Raw genomic sequence first — 21,266 nt, 5'->3', positions numbered from 1 at the left:
CAAAAATTTCACAAAAAAGAAAATTATGCACCATCCTGAGAAAGAGTCTCTCTCTTGACGGAACTCTAATCAGGCTCTTCTGAGCTCTTGCTCAATTGGGCTCTTACTTTTGGGCTTCCGTGTTCATTTCGGCCTTGTCCGGGTTGAGCAGGAATCCTGAGCTAGTTTAGCCAGAACCCCCCATCTTCCATACTTGATTACACGTGGTATCCAATCAAGTTCCTCATCATCCTCCACCTCACAGGTGATATCTGATCACCCTGGCCTGCCTTCCTCAAGAACCCCATTAGGTCAGTTTCCCCAGCATCCTCCCTGACCCCTGATGTTTCCTTTTAGTAATTTCCCACCCATTCACTCCCACTCTGCTCCTTGGCTATAAGGCCAGCTTTCCCTTGTTATATTTGGAGTTGAGCCCAACCTCCCTCCCTCAATGCAAGACCCCAATGCAATGGTGCCTACACCTATCACGAGAACCTCCTCCCCCTGAATAAAGTCTTCCTTACCAACTTTAACGTGTCACTGAGTAATTTCTCTTTAACAATACTTGCTCACGAATAGCACTGCAAAAACTCCTATCAACTATATTGACAAGCTGAATCTAGCAGCACATAATACAATAATACATTACAGCCAAGTGTAGTTTATTCCAAGAATGCAATGTAAAAAGAAAAAAGCACCAGTTTCCACAAGTGCTGTAAAGGCATTTGACAAAATTTGACATTCATCTTTAATTAATACAGATTTAATGGAATACGTCCTCAATATGATCAAACATACAGTAAAATATCTGAACCACGTTTTTTAAACACGTAGGACCCTCAACATACACGTCTGTCGAGTAACTATCCCTGGCTTTATCAGGATGTTCAACCCTCATTATTCTGTCCCTTTTATTACTAAATATCTTTAAATGTTACACTATTTTATTTTTGGAACCTGCTTCAGCATTTTTACTGAGTACCTGAGACATAGATTAGGTAAATAAAGAGTGATGTAACCAACCATATCACATGTTCTTTTTCTCCAGTGATGTAAGAATATATAAAATGAGACAGTGGATTGGAAGCATCACTGGAATGTTTACACCTAAAGCCAGCCTTACCAGAATTGTGAGTTAGAACAAACTTGCTCATGAAGGCCCCACATTTAAGCTCCTATGTCCATTTCACCTCTTTGAGGTGTCCCTTTACCGAATATACTTATCTTTGTCAATCTTATATTCATTTGTTCTTAGAGAGGATCACCAAAGCAACTATTTACAACTTAGCATGAGTGAATTCATGTTAATACAGGACCCTTCCTCATGATCTGCTCTATTTTAATTACATAACAGACAAGCATATGTCCTCTACCAAATATACACAGGCCATCAAGTAACAAATGGGGAGGACCTTTTGGCTTAGTGCCCTTCCTAACTCCTTTCCTCTGTCCCTGAAATCATAATGTACAAACAGCCACCTTTACCATAAGCTAAAGACAGCTGGCTTGCAAATGTCCTGTTAGAGACCAGATCTGTAGAGGGTGTGCAGGTTTTACTCTAGCAGGAGAGGGCCAGACACCACTCTGCTCTCACTGTTGTGTTTTAAAGATCTGGGTCCCTTTGGACCCAAGTAGGGAAGCGGACATCATCTCAGACACTCTTCAAGGCCCAGAGAGAGACGTTTCAAGATCAAAGTCAATTTCCAAGTAACTTTGAGCCTGTTAAAGACAGTCCATAAACACCTTTTGTCAGTAGGTTAGGTTTATTTTTGATTGAAAAAAAGAGGCCAGATTGTTTCTATTGTGATTTGGAGGTTTAAAAAGGACATTGAGTCTTACTCCTCAGTTCATCCCCAGAGAGGAGGAGAGACAGCTCCCTCTGGGTCCCCAGTGGAGGCTGGAATCTCCTCTTGTTCTCCTGAGGTAGATGGAGTCTTAGGAATGCTTCTGGGCTGGAGAGAGAGACCCTTGAGCTGCTGCCCTGGAAACCCATCAAGAAGAACACTGGACACTGAGCCAGAGGCCTGTTCACAGAAGGGGTCTCCCTTGAGCAGCTGTGCCCACCCATGCAGGAATTTTGGCCAGCAGGCACCTGATACGGCAGTGGAGGACCAGCCCGCAACAGGGCTTAGTGCAGGCGAGGTAGTCGTGAATGCCATGAAGCCGTACAGCATGCGAAAGCTGATGGGCCTCCCTCAGGACTGTACCAGCTTCTTGGGATTTTGAAAACTGTGGGGGCAGCGATAGAGTCCTTTTGACTTTTCACTAATCTAGCAGGTGGAAGTTTCCTGGTTTTAATTTGATTTGGAGACATAACATCAACATAGTCATGTCTGAAACCCAAATGGTAATTTGATAATATTTGATGTAAAGCTGTTTTATAGGAAATGGCATATTAAAAGTTCAGAATACCATATTTCATTGGTTCTAAGACATACTTTTTCCCCAGCTTTTAAAATCTCTCAAATGCATTTTACAGTCAATGCATGGTACATTGGCCGGGGGCGCTTGGGTCCTTGTTGTTACTGCCTGACACCTTCCGGTAAGGTCAAGAAAATGAAAGCTTCAAAACTGGCAGAAGAGGGTCAGTGATTTGGAAGGAAACCCAGGGGAGCAGTGTTTCCAAAACACGGCCTCACCACTGTTCACGCTGGTAGAGAGTGATGGGGAGGAAAAACAAGGCTACCAATAACGGAGTCAAAGGACGAGGCAGGAGAGTTGGATTCTCAAGGTGAAGAATATTTAGCAGTAAATTTTTTTTGCTTATTTTCCTTTTAATTTTTTTTTCCTTTTCCTTTTAATTTTTTTAATAGATCTCTTTCTTCCCCCAAACCCCAGTCTAAACATGAAAAAAAAAAAAAAAGTCAGACAAAACTAAATTGGAAGATATTCTACAAAATACCCAACCACGACTCCTCCAAACCATTAAGGTCATCAAAACCAAGGAAAGTCTGGGAGATTGAGTCTACAGGGGCCTAAGAAGACATCTAGGTGTGATATGATGTCCTGCATGGAAGCTTGGAAGGGAACACGGTCTTAGGTTAAAATGGAGAAAATCAAATCAAGTGTGGACTTTAGGTAATAACGTATCAATGTTGGTTCATTAGTTGTGACAAATGTACATATTAACATAAGATGTGAAAAACAGGAGAAACTGAATGTCAAGTACACAGAAATTCTCTGTATTATACTTGCAACATTTCTTAAACCTATAACTATTCTAACAAAGAATTTATTAAAAATAAAGTCATCTTTTTACAAAAAATAGCTAATGTAAAACTTATGTATCAATTAGTCAAAAGAAGCTCCTTTACAAGCCCCAAGGGATGCAAAAACAGTGTCATTAATCAGAAGCTTTATTCTTTCTTAGATTTATATAAATACTAGTATGATTTATAGTTAAAAATACTTTAGAATTTGATGAAATAAGGTATTTGATTGGAAATCAATGTGGCACATCATAAGACTGCTATTAAGAATAACATTCATCCAGAACACCTGAAAAAAAAAATCTTTGGTCATGGAAATCTCCATATAGAAATATTATGTTTTTCTCTGCATCTGCAAGGGTCCACATGCCACACTTAGTTGTAATCTGACCTGAGGAGTACAACCCAAATTTAAGTATTCCCTTTAGCTTTTAACATTTGGCAGACAGCTCCCATGCCTTATTTCATCAACACTGAGTAATGTCTGTTTGAAAAATACCCCTGAAAAGCCTCCTTGTGTTTTAAGCTCAGGCAAAGAGTTCCACTCATGCACTAGTCAGATCTGGAAAAAAAAAAAAAAAAAAAAAAAAAAATTCTTAAGTGCAGCCATGCTGGGGGTAAGCAAACTGAGCTTCAGGGGGCCCTTGGCGCCACAGTTCTGTCCCGGCGGCCTTGCCTGCGCTGCAGACACGGCTCCCTCACCTGCTGGTCCATGAAGACGGGCTGGAAGAGGGCAGTCTCACTGAGACAGGGGTGCAGCCTGGTGGGGCGTTGGAGGGTAAGAAGACAGTAAAAGGCTACATGTCTACTCATTCCTTGAAAGGCCACTCTAGCAGTTGTAAATTTCCATGCTGTAACCAACCTTGCTCCCCACCCCACTCATTCTCACATTCTGGTGACAATGATCAATTGACACCACAGCAGCAAACTGCTTTCAGCAATGGGGTACAAATGATTTGTATTTGGACCAAAGTCCATATCCACTCTGAAGCCTGGTTACTAGAAAATGAGAAGCTCACATATCATTGACGCAACAGATGTATCCTTCCAAAGGGTGGTATTCACGAAACTCACCACAAATCACATCCAGGATAATTAAGTAACCCTAAAGTAAATACGTATTAACAAGGTATAACGGTGGCCATTGATAATCTTGACCAACTCAGGAATATCACTGACATCCTTTCTGGAAGTTCAGTGTCTCTTCTGGAAAAACACTAATGGGGCGTTTTTCTGGAAAATTGGGGAAATCTTCTGTCTGCTTGGGCAGGTGCTAAGTCACAGCTTTGCAAAGCCTCATGGAAGCCAGAAGTCCAAACAGAAGACAATAGTTATAAGGAATGTCAATACTGCTTAGTACTACTATGCTTACTGAGTTTATGAATATAGAAGTTGAGCAATTTTTAATAAATCTCTAAGGAGATTACTAGCACCTTGCCCTTAGCTGTACATAGAAATGAATGTCTAGAGCAACATGAATCATCACAGATAGACGTCATCCACCTTTTAGAGTATTGCTAAGCCTCTGTAGGAAGATGTGGGCTGAGGATCATGTGGCATCTGGCCCAGACTCAGTTCATATTTTGCTCATTTCTGTACCTTTAAACCTGGAAACAATATATGTACAACAAACATTTTCTGAAAGAATGAATGAGTCTGTTGCTCCATCCCTTTACTGCCTGGGGCTAGAGTAAACATGGAGGAAGTTTAATGCTTTGCAGAAAGAAAGGAAAAATAATTGTAGGTCTGGGAAATAGCTGTCAGCAACAGCAAATAATCTTTTGAAAAGCTGGTAAACTTTAATCACTGAATTCGTCTTTGACAAGCCTATCTGTAGAACTGATATTTTTTCCCTTTGAAGTTCTTTCTTATAAAAAGTACATGGTTTTGTGTGTAAGAATAATCCTTATCTTTCTTTCACCTGAAAAATAATTTAAACCAAATTTTAAAGCAAATTCTACTAATTACTCTTCAGTCATTATTTCCATTAAACGTTACCAAATCAGATAATGAACCAATGCCCATTTTGACAAAAACATTTTGCTATGCCCCAGGGCTCTGAGACAGTTCTGGCTTCTCTCAGCCCTTGAGAGGCAGCCTGAGGGCCCTGGCACCCAATTGTGGGATGATGGAAGGTTAAATGATCCATAAAAGGCACAGCCTCCTTGGACCACAGAGCAACTGTTAATGCAAAAATGACTAGGAGCATCTGCCATGAGTGGGATTCTAGAATGCTCAGTCATAGACCCTAGAAGGAAGCGGACAGCTCGTGTTAGTGTGTATGTTACAAGAGGAATGGTTCAGAACGGATGGCAGCGGTAAGAAGCAGCCGCGCGTCTCTGTGCTGCAGCGTGAAGCCTCTAAACAAGAGATGAGAACTTAGCAGTGATGAGAAGAGAGGATGTGGAAAAGGTGGAGGTGGAAGGAAGTCGTTCAAAGGATAAAGGGGGCTTTTCCTTAACCCTGTAATGTGGGCCCCTGAAAGCTCCTTCACTCTTGAGTTTGCCATCAGGAAGGAAAGAGGCACCTGTTTTCCAAACAGAGGAGAATTTCAAAGACATATTTCAATGTGGAAGACATTGCTGGAAACGTTTCCTGAGAGTTTTCCTACAATTTTGGTGAGAGCTGGGAAGGCAAAGCTATTGAAAACGCACCCTTTGCCTAGTGCTTACTGTGTAAGTGTATGGCCCCAATCAATGCAAAAATCAAAAGGTAGGACCTGCTATTTTAAAAGTAATATTAAAGACAACAGATTAGAAAACATTTCCTTTCTTTCATGGACCCTGTCTTGACCTGTCATGGTATTTATTGGCTCTTTAATATTGTGCTCTGCAGAGGAGTGCAGACCCTCACCCCCTCCATCCCCTCTCTCCTGACTGTGTGGGACCCTTTCCCAACAGAGGCAGCCTCAGCATCAAAGCACCTTACCCCACACCTCACCTCCCAGGGGAAAAAAGCCAGTCTCCCTTTCCCACAGGGGTTCTGCCACCAGAACCCATAGATCCCAAGGGATTGTAACCTCAGTCCTGGGCACAGATCATGTACCTGACTGAGGGTGGGAAAGAAGCTCGTGCACTGTGGCACGGCCAGCCACCACATCCTGCCAGATGTCACCAAGGGGGGTGCCCACCAGACCCTCCCTACATCTACACCCAAGTCCCTGCACATGGTGGAGGGCAGCAGTAGTTGCTACGTGGAGGCAGGTAGAGAAAGGCCCAGCAGCAGGGATGCTGGGAGACTAGGCAGTTGAGAAATGAGGGGAGGGAGTGGGAGGCCAAGATAAGAGCCCTCAGCACACATACCGTTGTCCCATCCCACCTCCTTTGACAAAATAAAACTGAAAGGTAAGCATACTAAACTTTCCAAGACAGCAGAGCATTAAACTTCCGTGCAGGGCTCCTCTGAGTGCACTGGTCACATGCCCAGGAAGCCACACCTGACCTGCCCCTCCATCCCTAATCCCCGCATCCTGACCACAACCCAGATGGGCCAGGTAATCCTTCATTTCCTGTCATCCTGGCTTTCAGGCTGGAGCTTCTCACTCAGCCATTGTCCCAAGCTAACCCTGCCTTGCTTGCAAGCTCTGACAAATTCTCTCCCTAACACTGGAAACAAATACTTAAACTCTTTCTCTTCCCCTTTGCCACCATAGCCAGTACACATCCTTTCCTATTTAGAGACCTGTTCGACATTAAAATCGTTGACTTTATTGCCTGTACTTTTTTCCTTGCCTGTGTTTTATATGTGTACCCCACAGAGAAAGTTAGTGTAGGGTGTTGTCTGTGAACTCATTCAATGTTTGGCAAGAGCTCATTCCTGACGGAGAGCCTGCACAAGCACACACACATTTTCCAGTGAATTCATCACTTTGTTAATATTATCTCTACAGGAAACACGACTGAAAAATCGGGACTTCATTTTGGATATTTTCCTTTCAAATAATAAGCTAGATCATGTTAACTATTAGATGGTAAGCCAGAGCCTTCAAATCAGCAAGGCGTTTTCTTTGTAAATGCTCTCGTCAGCATTACCACGTGGGGGTGAGGGGGTCAGGAATAATTCCCAGGAGATGAGTTTGTACACAGGGTTCAAAGGTCACAGAATACTTAGCCGCCATGGGGAAAAGACTATGGCATGGTACACAAATGCACGGGCTCTGAAGCCACAGCTGCACATTTCTTCGCTTCTCAGGGATTTACTGTCTTCATTGGGAAGAAGAGGATGCTGATAGGATCTCACCTGCATCAAGGGGTTGCTGTGAGGACTCAATGATCTGTTTCTATAAAGCCCTTGGCCCAGCACGTTGTAGGTGCCCAATGACATTAGAGCATCAGTGGAGTGAGAACCTCCATCCAGCATTTCATGAGCAGCTACAATGTACCCAGCCTAGCAAGTGAAATGCATCAGAGGCCAACCTGTGGCAAACCTCTTCTCCTTGAGGACTACCCCCAGTGGCAGAGAAAAGGCTGAGCTATTAGCCTGGAATCAGGTGATGAGAGACTGGAGGATGATGCTAAGAACTCAAGGCTTTCTCCCACATGTGTATTGTGTGTATAAATTTTCAACTAAACTGGGACACTTGTGAGAGAAATGGGAGCACTATTAATAATTAAGCCAGAATAGCAGGTGTAAACCATAAGAAGTAGGGTAGAGTCAATGCTGTAAGCCAGTGACATAATTTTTTTTCTCCTAGAGATTTCCACCCCAGGCAAAGAGGGACTTTATTGTGTCGGCTGGGAGACTTGCCCAGCAAACTCCCAGTGGACTCTGGGGAGTCAGCTCCTACACCCACAGATCTATTGACCCTATTCATGAAGTACACGAGGGATGGTGAGAGTCAGCTCTCACCCTGAGCAGCTGTTTAGTTGGTGAGCCATGACCAGTGAAAACCAAAACTAATGAAAATGGAACAGTCCAAACGAGAATGTGACCAAATGCTGGCGTTCACAGCATAGCACTTTCAGACGGCATCACTATGTGACAGAGAGTGTTGTGTCCAGGGAAAGTAAAGTGTTTAAGGAAATAATATACGGGTAGTTAGGAAATTAGAATTTGATTGCAGTCCTTGGTTTTAAGATGTATTCCTAAAAATAAAGGAAATTATAAAGTCTAAACATTTTTTTGCATCTGTTCCAGATAACCCTCTAATTTATCCTCCTTTTGGCAACTATCTTTCTAGGACCTCTTCTCATCAACAAGCCTCTTGCCATAAATCTAGGACAGTATACTTTTGACCCATGACAAAAGGGTGATACATTATTTTGGGGAACCCTTCTAGAAATAATTAAGAATAAAATTTTAAAAGTCAGATCTTGGTCTCAGTGCATCATGCAATGCATTTGAAAAAAAATGTGCTTTATATTGGAATATGGAACTTTTTTTCATATTTCCAAGAAAAGATAAATTTGGAGAGAGTTTATCTATTGTTTGGTGAGATTAGGAAGACCATGGAAACATTATAATTGAATCCAGTAGAAAAAACAGAACTTTGAAAAGATGTTATCTTTATCAAAACAGGTGAAATGGGCATCTACTATCAAACAAGGCTTTTCTGGTATAAGCTCATGGCCAATTGTTTCAATGGTGGCATAATATTTATTAAGAAATTGGTACCCACTAGGCCAATTTCTTTAAAAATTTCCCTTTGAAGCTTACTCAAGTTCTGCTAAATTTTGCACCTTGGAGGGAAATCAAGTGATTCTGAGATTCCTATGTTTTAAATGAGAAATCTGGATTAATCTTGATGATTTAATGCCAAATACTTCCCAGTGGTAAAACCATTTCCAGAGAAAGAACTAAGTAAGAATTAGATGATATTTTGAAAACAGTTTTAAACAAAAGAGAAAAATCCATCTTAAATTTGACCCACAGAGATTTCACGCTTCGCGGGTCTCTCCCTTGCCCCTCACCCATTCATTCCTTCATCATGCTTCTAAATTATGACAACATTGGCCGTGAAAAAGAAATCTAAGGCTTCTAGGGTCCTTAGCTCCTGGGAATTTTCTATTTGGGTAGAGTCTGGGAACAGACAAGACACACTAAAATGAAAAAAAAACCCAGCAATTTATTAAGAATGGTGGTCAAAGAAAATGCTTAGCCTCTAGGATATTCATGGAGAGAGACAAAAATGTTGACTTCCTTGGCTAGATATGGCCTTGTGGAGAATAGGGGCGGTAGGTCCTGACAGATGGGCAGCTCACAATAAAGAAGCATGGTGGTGATGGTGGTGGTGGAATGGGTAGAAGAGAATAAGTCTTGGGGACATAGTAACTGCTTTACATATTTTAACTAATTTAAACCTTAACGAGTTAGGTAGCCAGTGGCTCCTTCCGTGATACATGGCCTTTCTTTTTTTCTGTTTACTGTTTAAAGGACATTATAAAAAGGAAAAAAAAAATGAATAAAATAAAGGACAGAACAGAAGCAACAAACCAGGGGCTTATGTGTACTTTCCACTGTAGAGGAACAGATAAAATTCCCTATACTTTGCGAGGCAGTAGAGTACAGTGTTTCAGAGCTCAGGTTCCCAAGCCAGACTTTCTAGGTTCAAACCCTGGTGCTATTTACCAGCTGAGGCACTTTTGGAAGTTTACTTTCAACTCTCAGGGGTTCAGTTTCCTTATGTGTAAAAGGGCACTAATAATACTACCTACCCTTGCATAACTATATCCTTCATCTGCATTTTGTGACTACCTTGTATTCACTGCGGGCTATTTTGTTCTTTCCGCTGGCAGTCTCTTGCTAATTCTCTAAGGATTCTGCCAGAGATGAGGAGAACTGACCTGGCTTCAATGGCTGACACTGTATCTTTTCCTCCTGTTAGTCTACCTTGCTCATTTTCACTAGTTATTTTTCAGCTTAATTAATTCCTTATGTAGTTCCTTCAGTTATTTTCAATCTCCAGCTATTTTTCTTCAGTGAATCCACCATCACCTCCCTTGTGTCACTTACCACAATAAATATTCAGGTTTTTTTTGTCATTAGGTAATATTTATCCTTCCATATAATAAATAGTAGAATCTCTATTATTTTGTACTTCATCCCACTTCCGTAAAAATGAATAGAGCATACGTAAATAATTTTTTTAAAGAGAAAATGACAGCTGAAGTTCTAAGGTTGCAATGATGAGAGAAAATTGTGTTTGCTCTTGCTTTCTACACAAATGTCAAAATTAAGGGTAAAACTTGTAAGGGTTGTTAATATACAGGAACATAAACTGCATTTATAAGCATATAATTTATTTTCATATATGAATCATTGTAAATAAATTTTATTCAAAAATCTTTAAAATTAATTTTCCCCAGTAAAATAAAAGGGAGCAAGAAATGTCAGAATATGAAACTGATGATTACTGTATGTCAATTATATCTCAATAAATTTCTTTAAAAAAACAAAAAACAAAAACTGATGATTAAAGTTTGGCCTGAACTTGTTGAGATAAAACTACCATCAGTTAAAGTAAATGAAACAGTGTCAGGTCTTATTTTGATTTATATTTAGTAGGACAGGTCAAAATTCTTGCTACGTTCTTGCTAAAAATTGCTTTGTTAGATAAGACAGAGACAAGAAAAGTGAGGTCTAGGGATACCAAACCTTTCAGCTGTATCTTGTGAGGATTCACCTTCTCCTTCGGAGGCCACAGCTGACAACTCTATTCAGCCAATTGCACTGAACAGCAATCCCTGCTTAATGACTAAAAGACGATCATGGCTATGGAAGACAGTTGTGTGTGCACCAATGGTGCTATGTCACAGTCTTGGATTTTGCTCCTTTTGTTTCTTAGGAAATTCGGGGAGTTATCCCTTCCAAGAAAACATTTCTTAGTTGCAGTGGACAGGTTAGAATGGTTACTTCTTTTCAGTCACTGACTCCTCTGCTAAAACAATCTACCTCTGCAATTTTACTGACACAGCATCCTCCAAAAAACAAAACCAAACCAAACCACAAGACTATCATTTAGCCCAAGGTTTTTCAATCTAAGCACTAAAATCTCAGAGCTGACCAAAACTTTAGTGATGATTTAGTCCATTCATTATTAGCAATTGAAACAAAGCTCAGAAAGTTAGGTACATTATCCAAGACCACTCAGTTTGTTATAGCAGCAACTAACAACAATTATAAAACACACTTACTCTGTGCTAGGGTTTATGTTAGTTTTATCATAATAATTTATCTATAAGCTCACAACACTCCTGAATGATTATTTATCTATCTTATAGATGGAAAAAAAGGAAACAGGGGAGATCAACGACTTACCCAGAACTACTCCATCGTAAGTAGTTTTGTTGTGTTTGAACCCAGGTCTGTCTCACTGAAAACATACGTATTCTTTCCCCACATTGTGCTGCCTCTCCAGGCAGAGGAGGATCTTTCCTAGAAGGTAGATGTTAGCATTGTGGTCCAGGACCTCTCCAGGGCAGAGCATCTCAGGGCTACGGGTATCGCGTCCTCCTCCTCCCTAGCACTGGAATCACTGAGGGCCTACCGGCAAGATGGCAACCAGGGCACGTGACTGGAGGCTCAGCGTGAGAAACGCGCTCTCTTAGGGCAGTGAATGTAAGGCTTAGCAGCTGTGAGAACATGCGGGTTAAGACATTTGCCCTCCTAAATCCCTTTGGAGTCCTAACACCTGGTTGGAAGACAAATCTTTCAGTCAGAATTCCTGGTAGCGATAAATATATATGATTTCGTTTTCCAATTTAAGCTTTTCTTGCAGTAAGGATACTACAATAACTCCTTAACTTGCTGTACAAAACTGACAGAATGTAATTTTTTCCTTCTCAAGTGACATTGATTAAAGTATTTCCAGAGGTCAAGGGAACATCATAAAGTATGAGTCTATAAAGATTCAAGGTCAAAAAATTCTCATTTTTTATTCTTTCGGACCAACAGCTGAACATAAAAGTAACAAAGCAAAAACTGGCTGTGTAAGCCAGAAATGAGAACGTTCATGATGTGGAAAAAAGGATATGGGAAGCTAGCAGATCTATTATACAAGGATCATGTATTAACACATCATTGCAGGACTCAAGGCAATTAACGGTTATTAATAGTCACCTGGGAAAATACTACTTTTTCTCCTGCTCCGATTAATCTACAAAAATCTTAGATTCTACAGAAGTAAAAGTTTTACAGACATTTCATATGAATCTTAATTTCCAAAACAGCAAAAGGGAACATTTTATGTTTTTTAGTTTTACATATAAGACCAGCATGTGACTTTTGAAAATACCTCTGTCAATATTAGGTAGATAGATATTAAAATAAATGTAGAAATGCTTATAAATGATTATTTAGTAGGAGTATTAGTCCACACATCACCAAATGTTAACTTCAATATTTCTGAATGATCAACAGCTTCTCATTTCAATGGTGGGATCTTTTAAACACACCAAGAAGTGGAATGTGTTGGACAAAGCGGCGCTTCATATTTGTTTTGAAAACAAAAGTAAGTTACAGTGTTTGGGTATAGTTTGGTGCAACTGAAGGAACACTACAATCCTCTTACAGAATAAAGTAAGAAGAGGGGATGTAAGTGAGGCTTTTTTCCACAAAGAAATAAAAATTCTTTGCTCTTGCAACTTGCACCCGAGGGATTTCAACTCATCATTTGATGATCGTGAATTCACTCACACGCCCACAGCACATCTGTGAAAAATAGACTTTATCACTGTTTGACAGATGAGCAGAATTGAGAATGCTCACACCATAAACTGGTAGCAGAAAGGGAATAGACAAATTTCATACACACAGTCTGTGCCAGGCAGAATAACGGCCCTCAAAGGTCGCCCGCATCCTCACCTTCAGGACCTGTGAGTATCTTAGGTTACCTGACACAGGAGAATTAAGGTTGCAGATACAACTAAGATCATTGATCCGCTGACCTTAAAATATGGAGAGCAGCCTGGATTATCCAGGTAGGCTCAGTATAATCACAAGGATCCTTAAAAGTGGAAAAAGGTGGCAGAAGAGATCAGAGTGATGTGGTGTGAGCAGTGCTTGATCCAAAGTTGCTGGAGTTTTAAAAATCGAAGTATAGTTGATTTACAATATTATATTAGTTTCAGGTGTACAGCAGATTGAGAGTATTTTTACAGATTATACCCCCTTAAAAGTTATGATAAAATAATGGCCATAATTTCCCATGCTGTACAATATATCTTTGTTGATTTTCTAGTTTATACCTAGTAGTTCGTATCTCTAACCCCTTGCCCCTTCCCTTTCCCCTTTGGTAACCACTAGTTTGTTCTCTATATCTGTGAGTCTGTTTTTGTTTTGTATATATATTCATTTGTATCATTTTTTAGAGTTGAAGGTGGAAGAGGAATGTGGGCCCCTCTAGAAGCTGCAAAAAGCAGGGAAACAGATTCTCTCCTCAGAGCCTCCAGAAGGGAGGGGAGCCCTTCCTACAACCTTGACTTTAGCCTAGAGAGACCCACATAGAGCTTCTAAGATGCAGAACTGTAAGATAATAAATTTGTGATGTTTTAAGTCACCAAGTTTGTGGTAATTTTTTATAACGGCAATTGAAAACAAGTACACAGCTGCTTAACCATTTAAGAGCCATTAATACAACCATAATTACTCAGAAAGACTGTAAATAATTAATTTAAGCAACCAGAGAATAACATTTAATTTGGAAATGCAAGTCCGTTTTGAAGTAATAAAAGTAGAAGCACGCAGATTCCTTGGCATAAAGAAAGATGGGAAAGGAAATATCTAAGAGGAATGTTTTGTACCTCTTCCACCAGAATACTAGCAGAGAAAGGAGACAAAAAGAACATATTGACTAAAGCAGCGGTCCCCAACCTGTTTGGCACCAGGGACCGGTTTCACGGAAAACAATTTTTCCATGGACGGGGGGTGTGGGGTGGAGAGTGGGATGGTTCAGGAAGTAATGTGAGCCATGGGGAGCAATGGGCAGTGACAGATGAAGCTTAGCTCACTCACCCGCCTCTCACCTCCTGCTGTGCGGCCCAGTTCCTAACAGGCTGAGGACCAGTACTGGTCTGCGGCCTGGGGGTTGGGGACCCCTGATCTAAAGGATAAGGTAAGAGTTTTTAAATGCTGCTTGGAATAGCCTTCCAGGAGAAGTTTGGGACTCTGTGCTTAGAGATCTTTAAGATACACAGTGATCTGTTTTATCTGCCTAGGATGGTTTAGATATATATTAGCCTGATGACAAGGGCCTAGACTAGATAATCTCTCATGGCCTCCTCCAACCTAAATATTCTACACAGACTTGACTGTTCAATTCAGTGCCACAAATATTTATTGCCTATCCACTCCATATAGGTCATTCTGCTATGAATAACCAAAGAATAAAACATAAACTTTGACTTTAAAAAGTTCACAGTTTAATAGTGAACCAAAGTTAAACAACCAACCATATTTAAGCTAGACAATAGAAAGAATTATAAGGGATGGATAAGTGACATATTGATTAAAAATCATTAAATATCTAAAAAATCAATGCAAAATAACCAACGCATTATTATTGATTATAAAACAGCCAACAATATCATTGGTCACCACTGCAGATTTCCAGGCATCAATTTATTACAATTTATTATCCTGTCTTTCCTAAAACACTATATAAGGAAAGAGTAAATAAAATAAAATTCTTCTTTAGTATAGAATTTCAGCTAAAAAATGCAGAAGGAATGATAGAATTAGATTCTATCTAGAATGTAAAATTGCCATTTTATAACCTCTGTATAAAATAATGCATCTGGGCAACAATCATCAGTAGATGCTAGAACCATTAAGTGAAAATTTGATGATGATGAGTTTTACAATGGAGGGAGCAGGCTGAGGCCACCTAAATACACCAGATGTGTTTAACATCACGAATATGACACCAGCCATTAGGTACGTCTTTTGTGAGTTGTTAGGAAATAAACAATACCACCTATAAAGTATTTTTCTCCCAAACGCTTAACCCAAATCTAATACAGCCTTCAAATCTAAATATCTTTCACAGGAAATTCAGGGATAGAAGAGCCAGTTCAAAAATACATGTAAGCGGCCAGTTAAATACAGAATGTGGACCAGGATGCATCATCCAATTTCTCCAGCAAGTCAATGACATTTAAAAAGGGAAGGGAGAGAGGATCATTATAGAATAAAACAGACTTATGAGAAGTAACAACCAAACCCAGCATGTAAACTGTGTAGTATCCTGATTCAAGAAAAGAACAACTCTAAGAAGGCACTTTTAAAGATCACCAGAAAGAATTAAATAAGGACGAGGTATCAAACAATATTATGGGATTATTGTTATAATGTGATAAAAGCAAGGCATTATTAAAAATATTTCTTATCTATTAGAGATGCATACTGAAGTGTTCACAAGTTTTACAAAAATGATATCTGGTTGTGCTTTAAAATACCCCTAAAAATAGCGTGTGTGAAGAATACATGGAAAGAGATTAGCAAAACAGTGATATGTATTTAAGTTGCATGATGAGACATGAGGGTCATTATAGGTTTCTCTCTTCTTATGTGTTTGAATTTTTTCATAATAAAAAGTTTTAAGGGGTGAAAATAATTGTAAACAAATAAAAAGGTACCTAGTCCATTTGATCATCCCTCATCACTGAATTAGTGAAAGCTTGGTATATTTATGCTAGAAATTTCCTTTATAGTTTTCTATACATATTTTTTATTAGCAATCTGACTTCTATCACTTTAAGATTGAATGCCTTCCACATCATAAGGAAAGGGTGTTTACTATTGGCCAAATTTGCAATCTATATCATCAAGGATAAAAAATTATCATAAATAAAATGTTAATTCTAACGCCCAATAAGTAAAGGAGCAGTAGAGCGCTTTCTGTTTGTTTGGGGATGTGTATACAGCTTCCAGTCACTTTTTATAGTAAAGAATGAATATAGTGGGGAAATATGTGCAAATTTTCAAATTCCTATGGTTTATATGGTCAAGGTTAGTGTTCGTACATTTGTCAAAGTGCCTAATTCTCAAACTTTGGGGGGTAACAAACTGTAACATGTCTGCTTTAAAGTGCTTAACTTACGTAAAATTTAGTCTAGACGTTTATAATTAATAATGTTACTCTCTTACCTAATTTTAAACTACAACATAGAGCCTTCTCTGTAAGAACAAAGGGCTGCAGGACAAAACAGATTCATTTTCAAAATAGCTACCTATATGCATGAATGTCAGATCGGGTCTACAGTAGTTCAACTAATAGGATTAAATTTCAGAAGTTTGTGGAAAGACTGTTTAGCAATAATCCTAACAGTGGAGCAAAATATAAATCTCATATTAGGCTGTTCAGAAAGACTTTGATGGCATTCTAAATAGATGATCCCTTTTTAAAAAAATGTCATCCTTTAAAAACATTTCACTTGCAAATAATTTTTCTGGAGTAGGTGCCCACATCCTCAAATTACATTTTAATGTGATTAAAAATGTTTTCAAAGTATAAAATTTCATAATGCAAATACAAACTTTAATCTTTTCAGCTGAAACACCCTAAAAAATTTTAAACGTAATACACTGTCTTTTCTTTTTAAAGGTAGCTTGTCATGAAGAGATACCCGGAAAGCTGTAGGTGATATTTTCCACGAGAAGGAAGTAAAGACATAGCGGGGAGGAAAATTAATCCACATAAACAAGCTATGTTACAGAGATTTAAGGTATTTTAGCTAGTTTTTTCCCTATGCAAGTTTAGTTATGGGGTCAGGATTGTAGGTATCATAGCAATGAAGTTGATTATTCTATAGTATAAGCAGGTTATGCAGGACGTATTTTTTAGTGTAAAGAATTATGCCGTGGGTTACAATTATGAAGATGTTTTGTAATTATGGCATTTGGTTCAGCTGCGGGTATAGAAAAAAATCTTGATGACGCATCAAGATTTATCTATCATGTAACACCTATCACCTTTTACTTCGTCTTCTTGTGCCTGAAACCCAAACATCTTACCAACTACGGCCTCAGTGTGTTTCCCTTCTGCGGGAAGAGGGAAGTACTGGTTTGGTGATAAGTTACTGCCGTATCCCAGGAGAAACCCTTCTAGTTTCACATTAGGGCTTGGACGCAGGAACTTCAGGAAGATGGAGTCACTCGTGGTATTGATGTGGACCTTCAGGTTTGGCCTTTTACCTAAAGATGGGAATGAAAATACAGGTGGCTGTTACTTCACCTCTTCAGCATCCCAAGACAAATTTGGAGCTAAAGTTAATGGCTAGAGGTGTTGTTATTGGAAAGCATGAGAGCTAGCTACTCAAGATCACAGCACACTCACCAAAATAGCTGAAATACAGGTAATTTTGAGATCAAAGAAAACAGGATTGATAACATATAAAGCAAAAGCAGTCTAGAGTACAAAGTAACATCTTAGGGTTTAATATTTGGCAGTTTATCATTGAGCAGGTAAATGGGATTTAAGGCTATCTTGGCTATCCACAGTTGGTCAGAACCTTCATTTTATATGTCCTATCTGGGAACGGTGAAAGGATCTGAAATTTCTTATTGGTAAATTGAATTACTGCACTTTGAAACCCCCAGCCTCCTCAATGCTGGTCTCCAGCAGTACCCCCACAGGACTTAGTGATTAATAGAGTTGGATAGGGAGGGAAATGGGTAGGCTTTGGCTTGGGGGTAACTGAGATAGTAGAATAGTGCTTTCTAAAGGGAGCAGGATTGAGAAGAAAGATGACTTAGCTCTATTTGGAGGTCACTGGGTTGGTGAGACATCTCCATGGGAATGCCCAACAGTAAGTTGACTACTAAGTGTGATGCTCAGAAATGGGGTCCAGATCCATCTGGGTGTCATCAGTTTATAAATGATTATTGGATGAACTTCCCCAGAGAGACTACAGAGTAAGGAGAGAAACCCTATATTTTCAAGGCATTATTATTATTATTATTATTACTTAATTATGAAGGCAACAGGGACAGACAATCACAGAAATCGAAGGTCTTGACCAAGCAATGAGGAAACAACACTGTCTTTTGTCTTTGAGGCCAGAAGGAAATGGGTTCACTTGTAAGTGTGCCTCTGGGCTGCTCACTAATCTGTTCTTGAGCCTTGTTTCCTGATTTATAAATTACGGATAATGGGAAACAATGTCTACTTTAACAGGTTGTTTACAAAGGTTAGTGCAATGGCAATATCTTAGGGCTGGCAGATAGTAATTGCTTAATAATTGGTTATTTAATCAGGTCCATCCAAAACCCTTTAGCCACAGTTTATATATCCAAAAAAGCTTTGTTAGATTTTTGTAAGTTCATGTCAAACTAATTTGGCAACAAAACTCAATCTGAACTGCTATGAAGCCACTTAGTCTCTCTTTAATCTCACTGAATAGTCACTGTGACTTATTCACAGGTTTAATTATAGAAATCTTTTTAAAATTAATTTTTATTGGAGTATAGTTGATTTACAATGTTATGGCAGTTTCAGGTGTACAGCAAAGTGAATCCGTTATACATATACATATATTCACTCTTTCTAGATTCCCTTCCCATTTAGGTCACCACACAGCAGTGAGTAGAGTTCCCTGTGCTATACAGTAGGTTCTCATTAGTTATCTATTGTATACATAGTAGTGTATATGTGTCATTCGCAACCTCCCAATTCATCCCACCCCTCCTTCCCCCCTTGGTAACCATAAGTTTGTTTTCTACATCTGTGACTCTATTTCTGCTTTGCAAATCAGTTCATCTGTACCATTTTTCTAGATTCTAATTATAGGAATCTTAATTCCTACAATTAAATGTGCTTAATTAAAGGGTGCTGATCAAGATCCCACTGAAGAGATTACTTAATACATGGTCTAGGCGTCCTAGTACATTTCTAAAAATCCAAAGATTTTCTGAATTCTAAAATGTATCTGGCTCTGAGAGTTTTAGGTAAGAGATTGTGGACTTCAATTATTTTCTTTATTTCACTGGGGTTTCATACTTTTAAAATACTTTACCTGTTGGGAAGACTGTATTTACTAACTTAATAATTCAGTCTAATTCTCATTAATCAAAGACATATTGTATATATACCAGTTAGCACCTCTAAAGAGCATGGGTTTCCGAAAGCCATCACACTAAATTTATACTATTCCAGTCAAATATCATCCTGGGTCACCTCAATATAGCCACATAGAAGGATTCCTTTAGGCTCTGAAGGAATAAAAACGGCCCCATCTTGGAGACCAGGCTGTGGGAACCACTCTCTTACTTCAGTAGCCGGTACTACTATTTCAAGGTATGTGCGTAGTACTTTGTACTTCCCAAGAATTTGATAAAATTTCCATAACTTCTTGGTTATCTGATTGCTATTCCTACACTTGTAGCAAAAAACCCAGAGATACTGAGCGGCTTATCCAAAAGTTTGAGGAAGACTCATCCCCAGCTCACCTAGTCCAATTCTCTTAGAGCACAGATGACTAAATTGAGGGCAGCCACACTTCTATTACTCTGCAGGTTAAGTGCAGGGTTAAAAACGCATCTTAGGTTCTCACTAGGCTGGACTTCCTGCTCTCATTTTTATTGAGAGCTTTGTCATGACCCTATTGAGTAAGGAGTAGCTAACCCCCATACCGTAATGCTGAAATTGATGCTAACTGCTAAGGTTTTGTTCTAACTTCATAAGATTTTGATAAGGTGATATAGATAGGATGGATAGATAGATAGATAGATAGATAGATAGATAGATAGATAGATAGATAATCTTACATATATAACATAGATTTTGGCCAAGCCAATTTTCCCCTTCTTAGTTGTGTACCTAGATTAACCCTATAGTTATCCATCCTGCTCAGTGGAATGGAACAAATATAAATCAAGCATATATTCTGCTACCTTATAAGGTTATCAGGTCTCACAATAAATCAAAAAACAGCGGGCCTGTTTTCAACATCTTGTTGGGAAGAAGAGATTAGGAATCTTCAAGTACTTAGGTTGCACTCTTGTTGGGCTAAGAGCCAAGAGTCACAGCATCATCACATTAGACCTTTGCTCACAGATTATGGCCTGATGTACCATGTTATTCCTCCCCTTGGAATGTGGGAAGGATGGCTGCACCAACTGAGAAAGAGGGAGGCTGTAAACAGAATTACTGACTAACAAAAGTGGAAGTGTTCTTGCTTCATCTGCCCGGAATTTTCATGACTCCAGTCTTTCTTCTGCTAATAATTTATGTGAATAAATACATCAACATCATGTAACTTTTGAATAAACTGGCATTTATCTGACCTACTTTCTCCAAAATTCCAATTCATACTACTCTCTAGAGCTAAACTTTTAAAAGTCCTGAGAAAGAAAAGAGCACACAAACAAATCTTTTCTCAAAACAGCATCACAAGCTTCATAGTATTTTGAGACTCTCATCCCAGTTCCTTATTGGAGCTAGGAAATCAGTTCCCTTCATTATTTTGCTATACATGAATTCTCTCTTTTTTAAAAAAAAATTTATTTACAATGTTGTGTTAGTTTCAGGTATACAGCAAAGTGAATCCGTTATATATATACATATATCCACGCTTTTTTAGACTTTTTTCCCATATAGGCCATTACAGAGTATTGAGTAGAGTTCCCTGTGCTATATAGTAGGTCCTTATTTAGTTATCTATTTGTTACTTCTCAACACCTCTCATTTCTCTTTGGCCAGTGTAAATCTTCACACATACTGCATTGCATACGAGGCCCAGCATGGATTCCCTCGACACTGCTTTGGTCACTCAGTTATGACCCCATTGACTCTTTCAGAGCTCAGTAAAATGGTTAAGCAATTTTTTTTTGTCCTTTCCATCTAAGTTCCTCAAGTGTCCCTTCAAATGAAGGGACTAGTTTTCAATTTTACATTCTTAAGCAATTTCCCCAATATTTTAGGGTATATCTCTGTGCCTCCTATAATAATTTTTCATCTTTGATAAATTTAACTTCACTCTGAGTAATTCTGGCTTAAAGGTCTGGAATACTAGTCATGTAATGACAGTTATCTTTCAGCTTAGCATGGAGACCTCAGGTGAATGACTTAAGATAGAGATAATTTAAAAAAAAATATAACATCATAAAGCTTAACTAGGGAAACATTCATAAGTAAAGCGGCAT

General features: G+C 39.0%; 1 protein-coding gene across 18 annotated transcripts in view; it reads right to left on the bottom strand.

Annotated features, from left to right (window-relative positions):
* Positions 1–21,266, bottom strand: part of ABI3BP (ABI family member 3 binding protein) — a 262,791-nt gene that overhangs the window by 169,191 nt on the left and 72,334 nt on the right. For all 18 annotated transcript variants that reach the window (XR_009047795.1, XM_057697718.1, XM_057697719.1 and 15 more), the window contains exon 2: positions 17,139–17,318. Coding sequence is in view for 17 of the 18 variants with exons in the window: in XM_057697718.1 (XP_057553701.1) it covers positions 17,139–17,318 (180 nt within the window). In the remaining variant the exon portion in view is untranslated. The remainder of the gene's footprint in view (positions 1–17,138; positions 17,319–21,266) is intronic.

This window comes from Hippopotamus amphibius, chromosome 10 (assembly GCF_030028045.1).
Source record: "Hippopotamus amphibius kiboko isolate mHipAmp2 chromosome 10, mHipAmp2.hap2, whole genome shotgun sequence".
NCBI classification, from domain to species: Eukaryota; Metazoa; Chordata; class Mammalia; order Artiodactyla; family Hippopotamidae; genus Hippopotamus; species Hippopotamus amphibius.
This window is presented reverse-complemented; position numbering and strand designations above follow the sequence as displayed.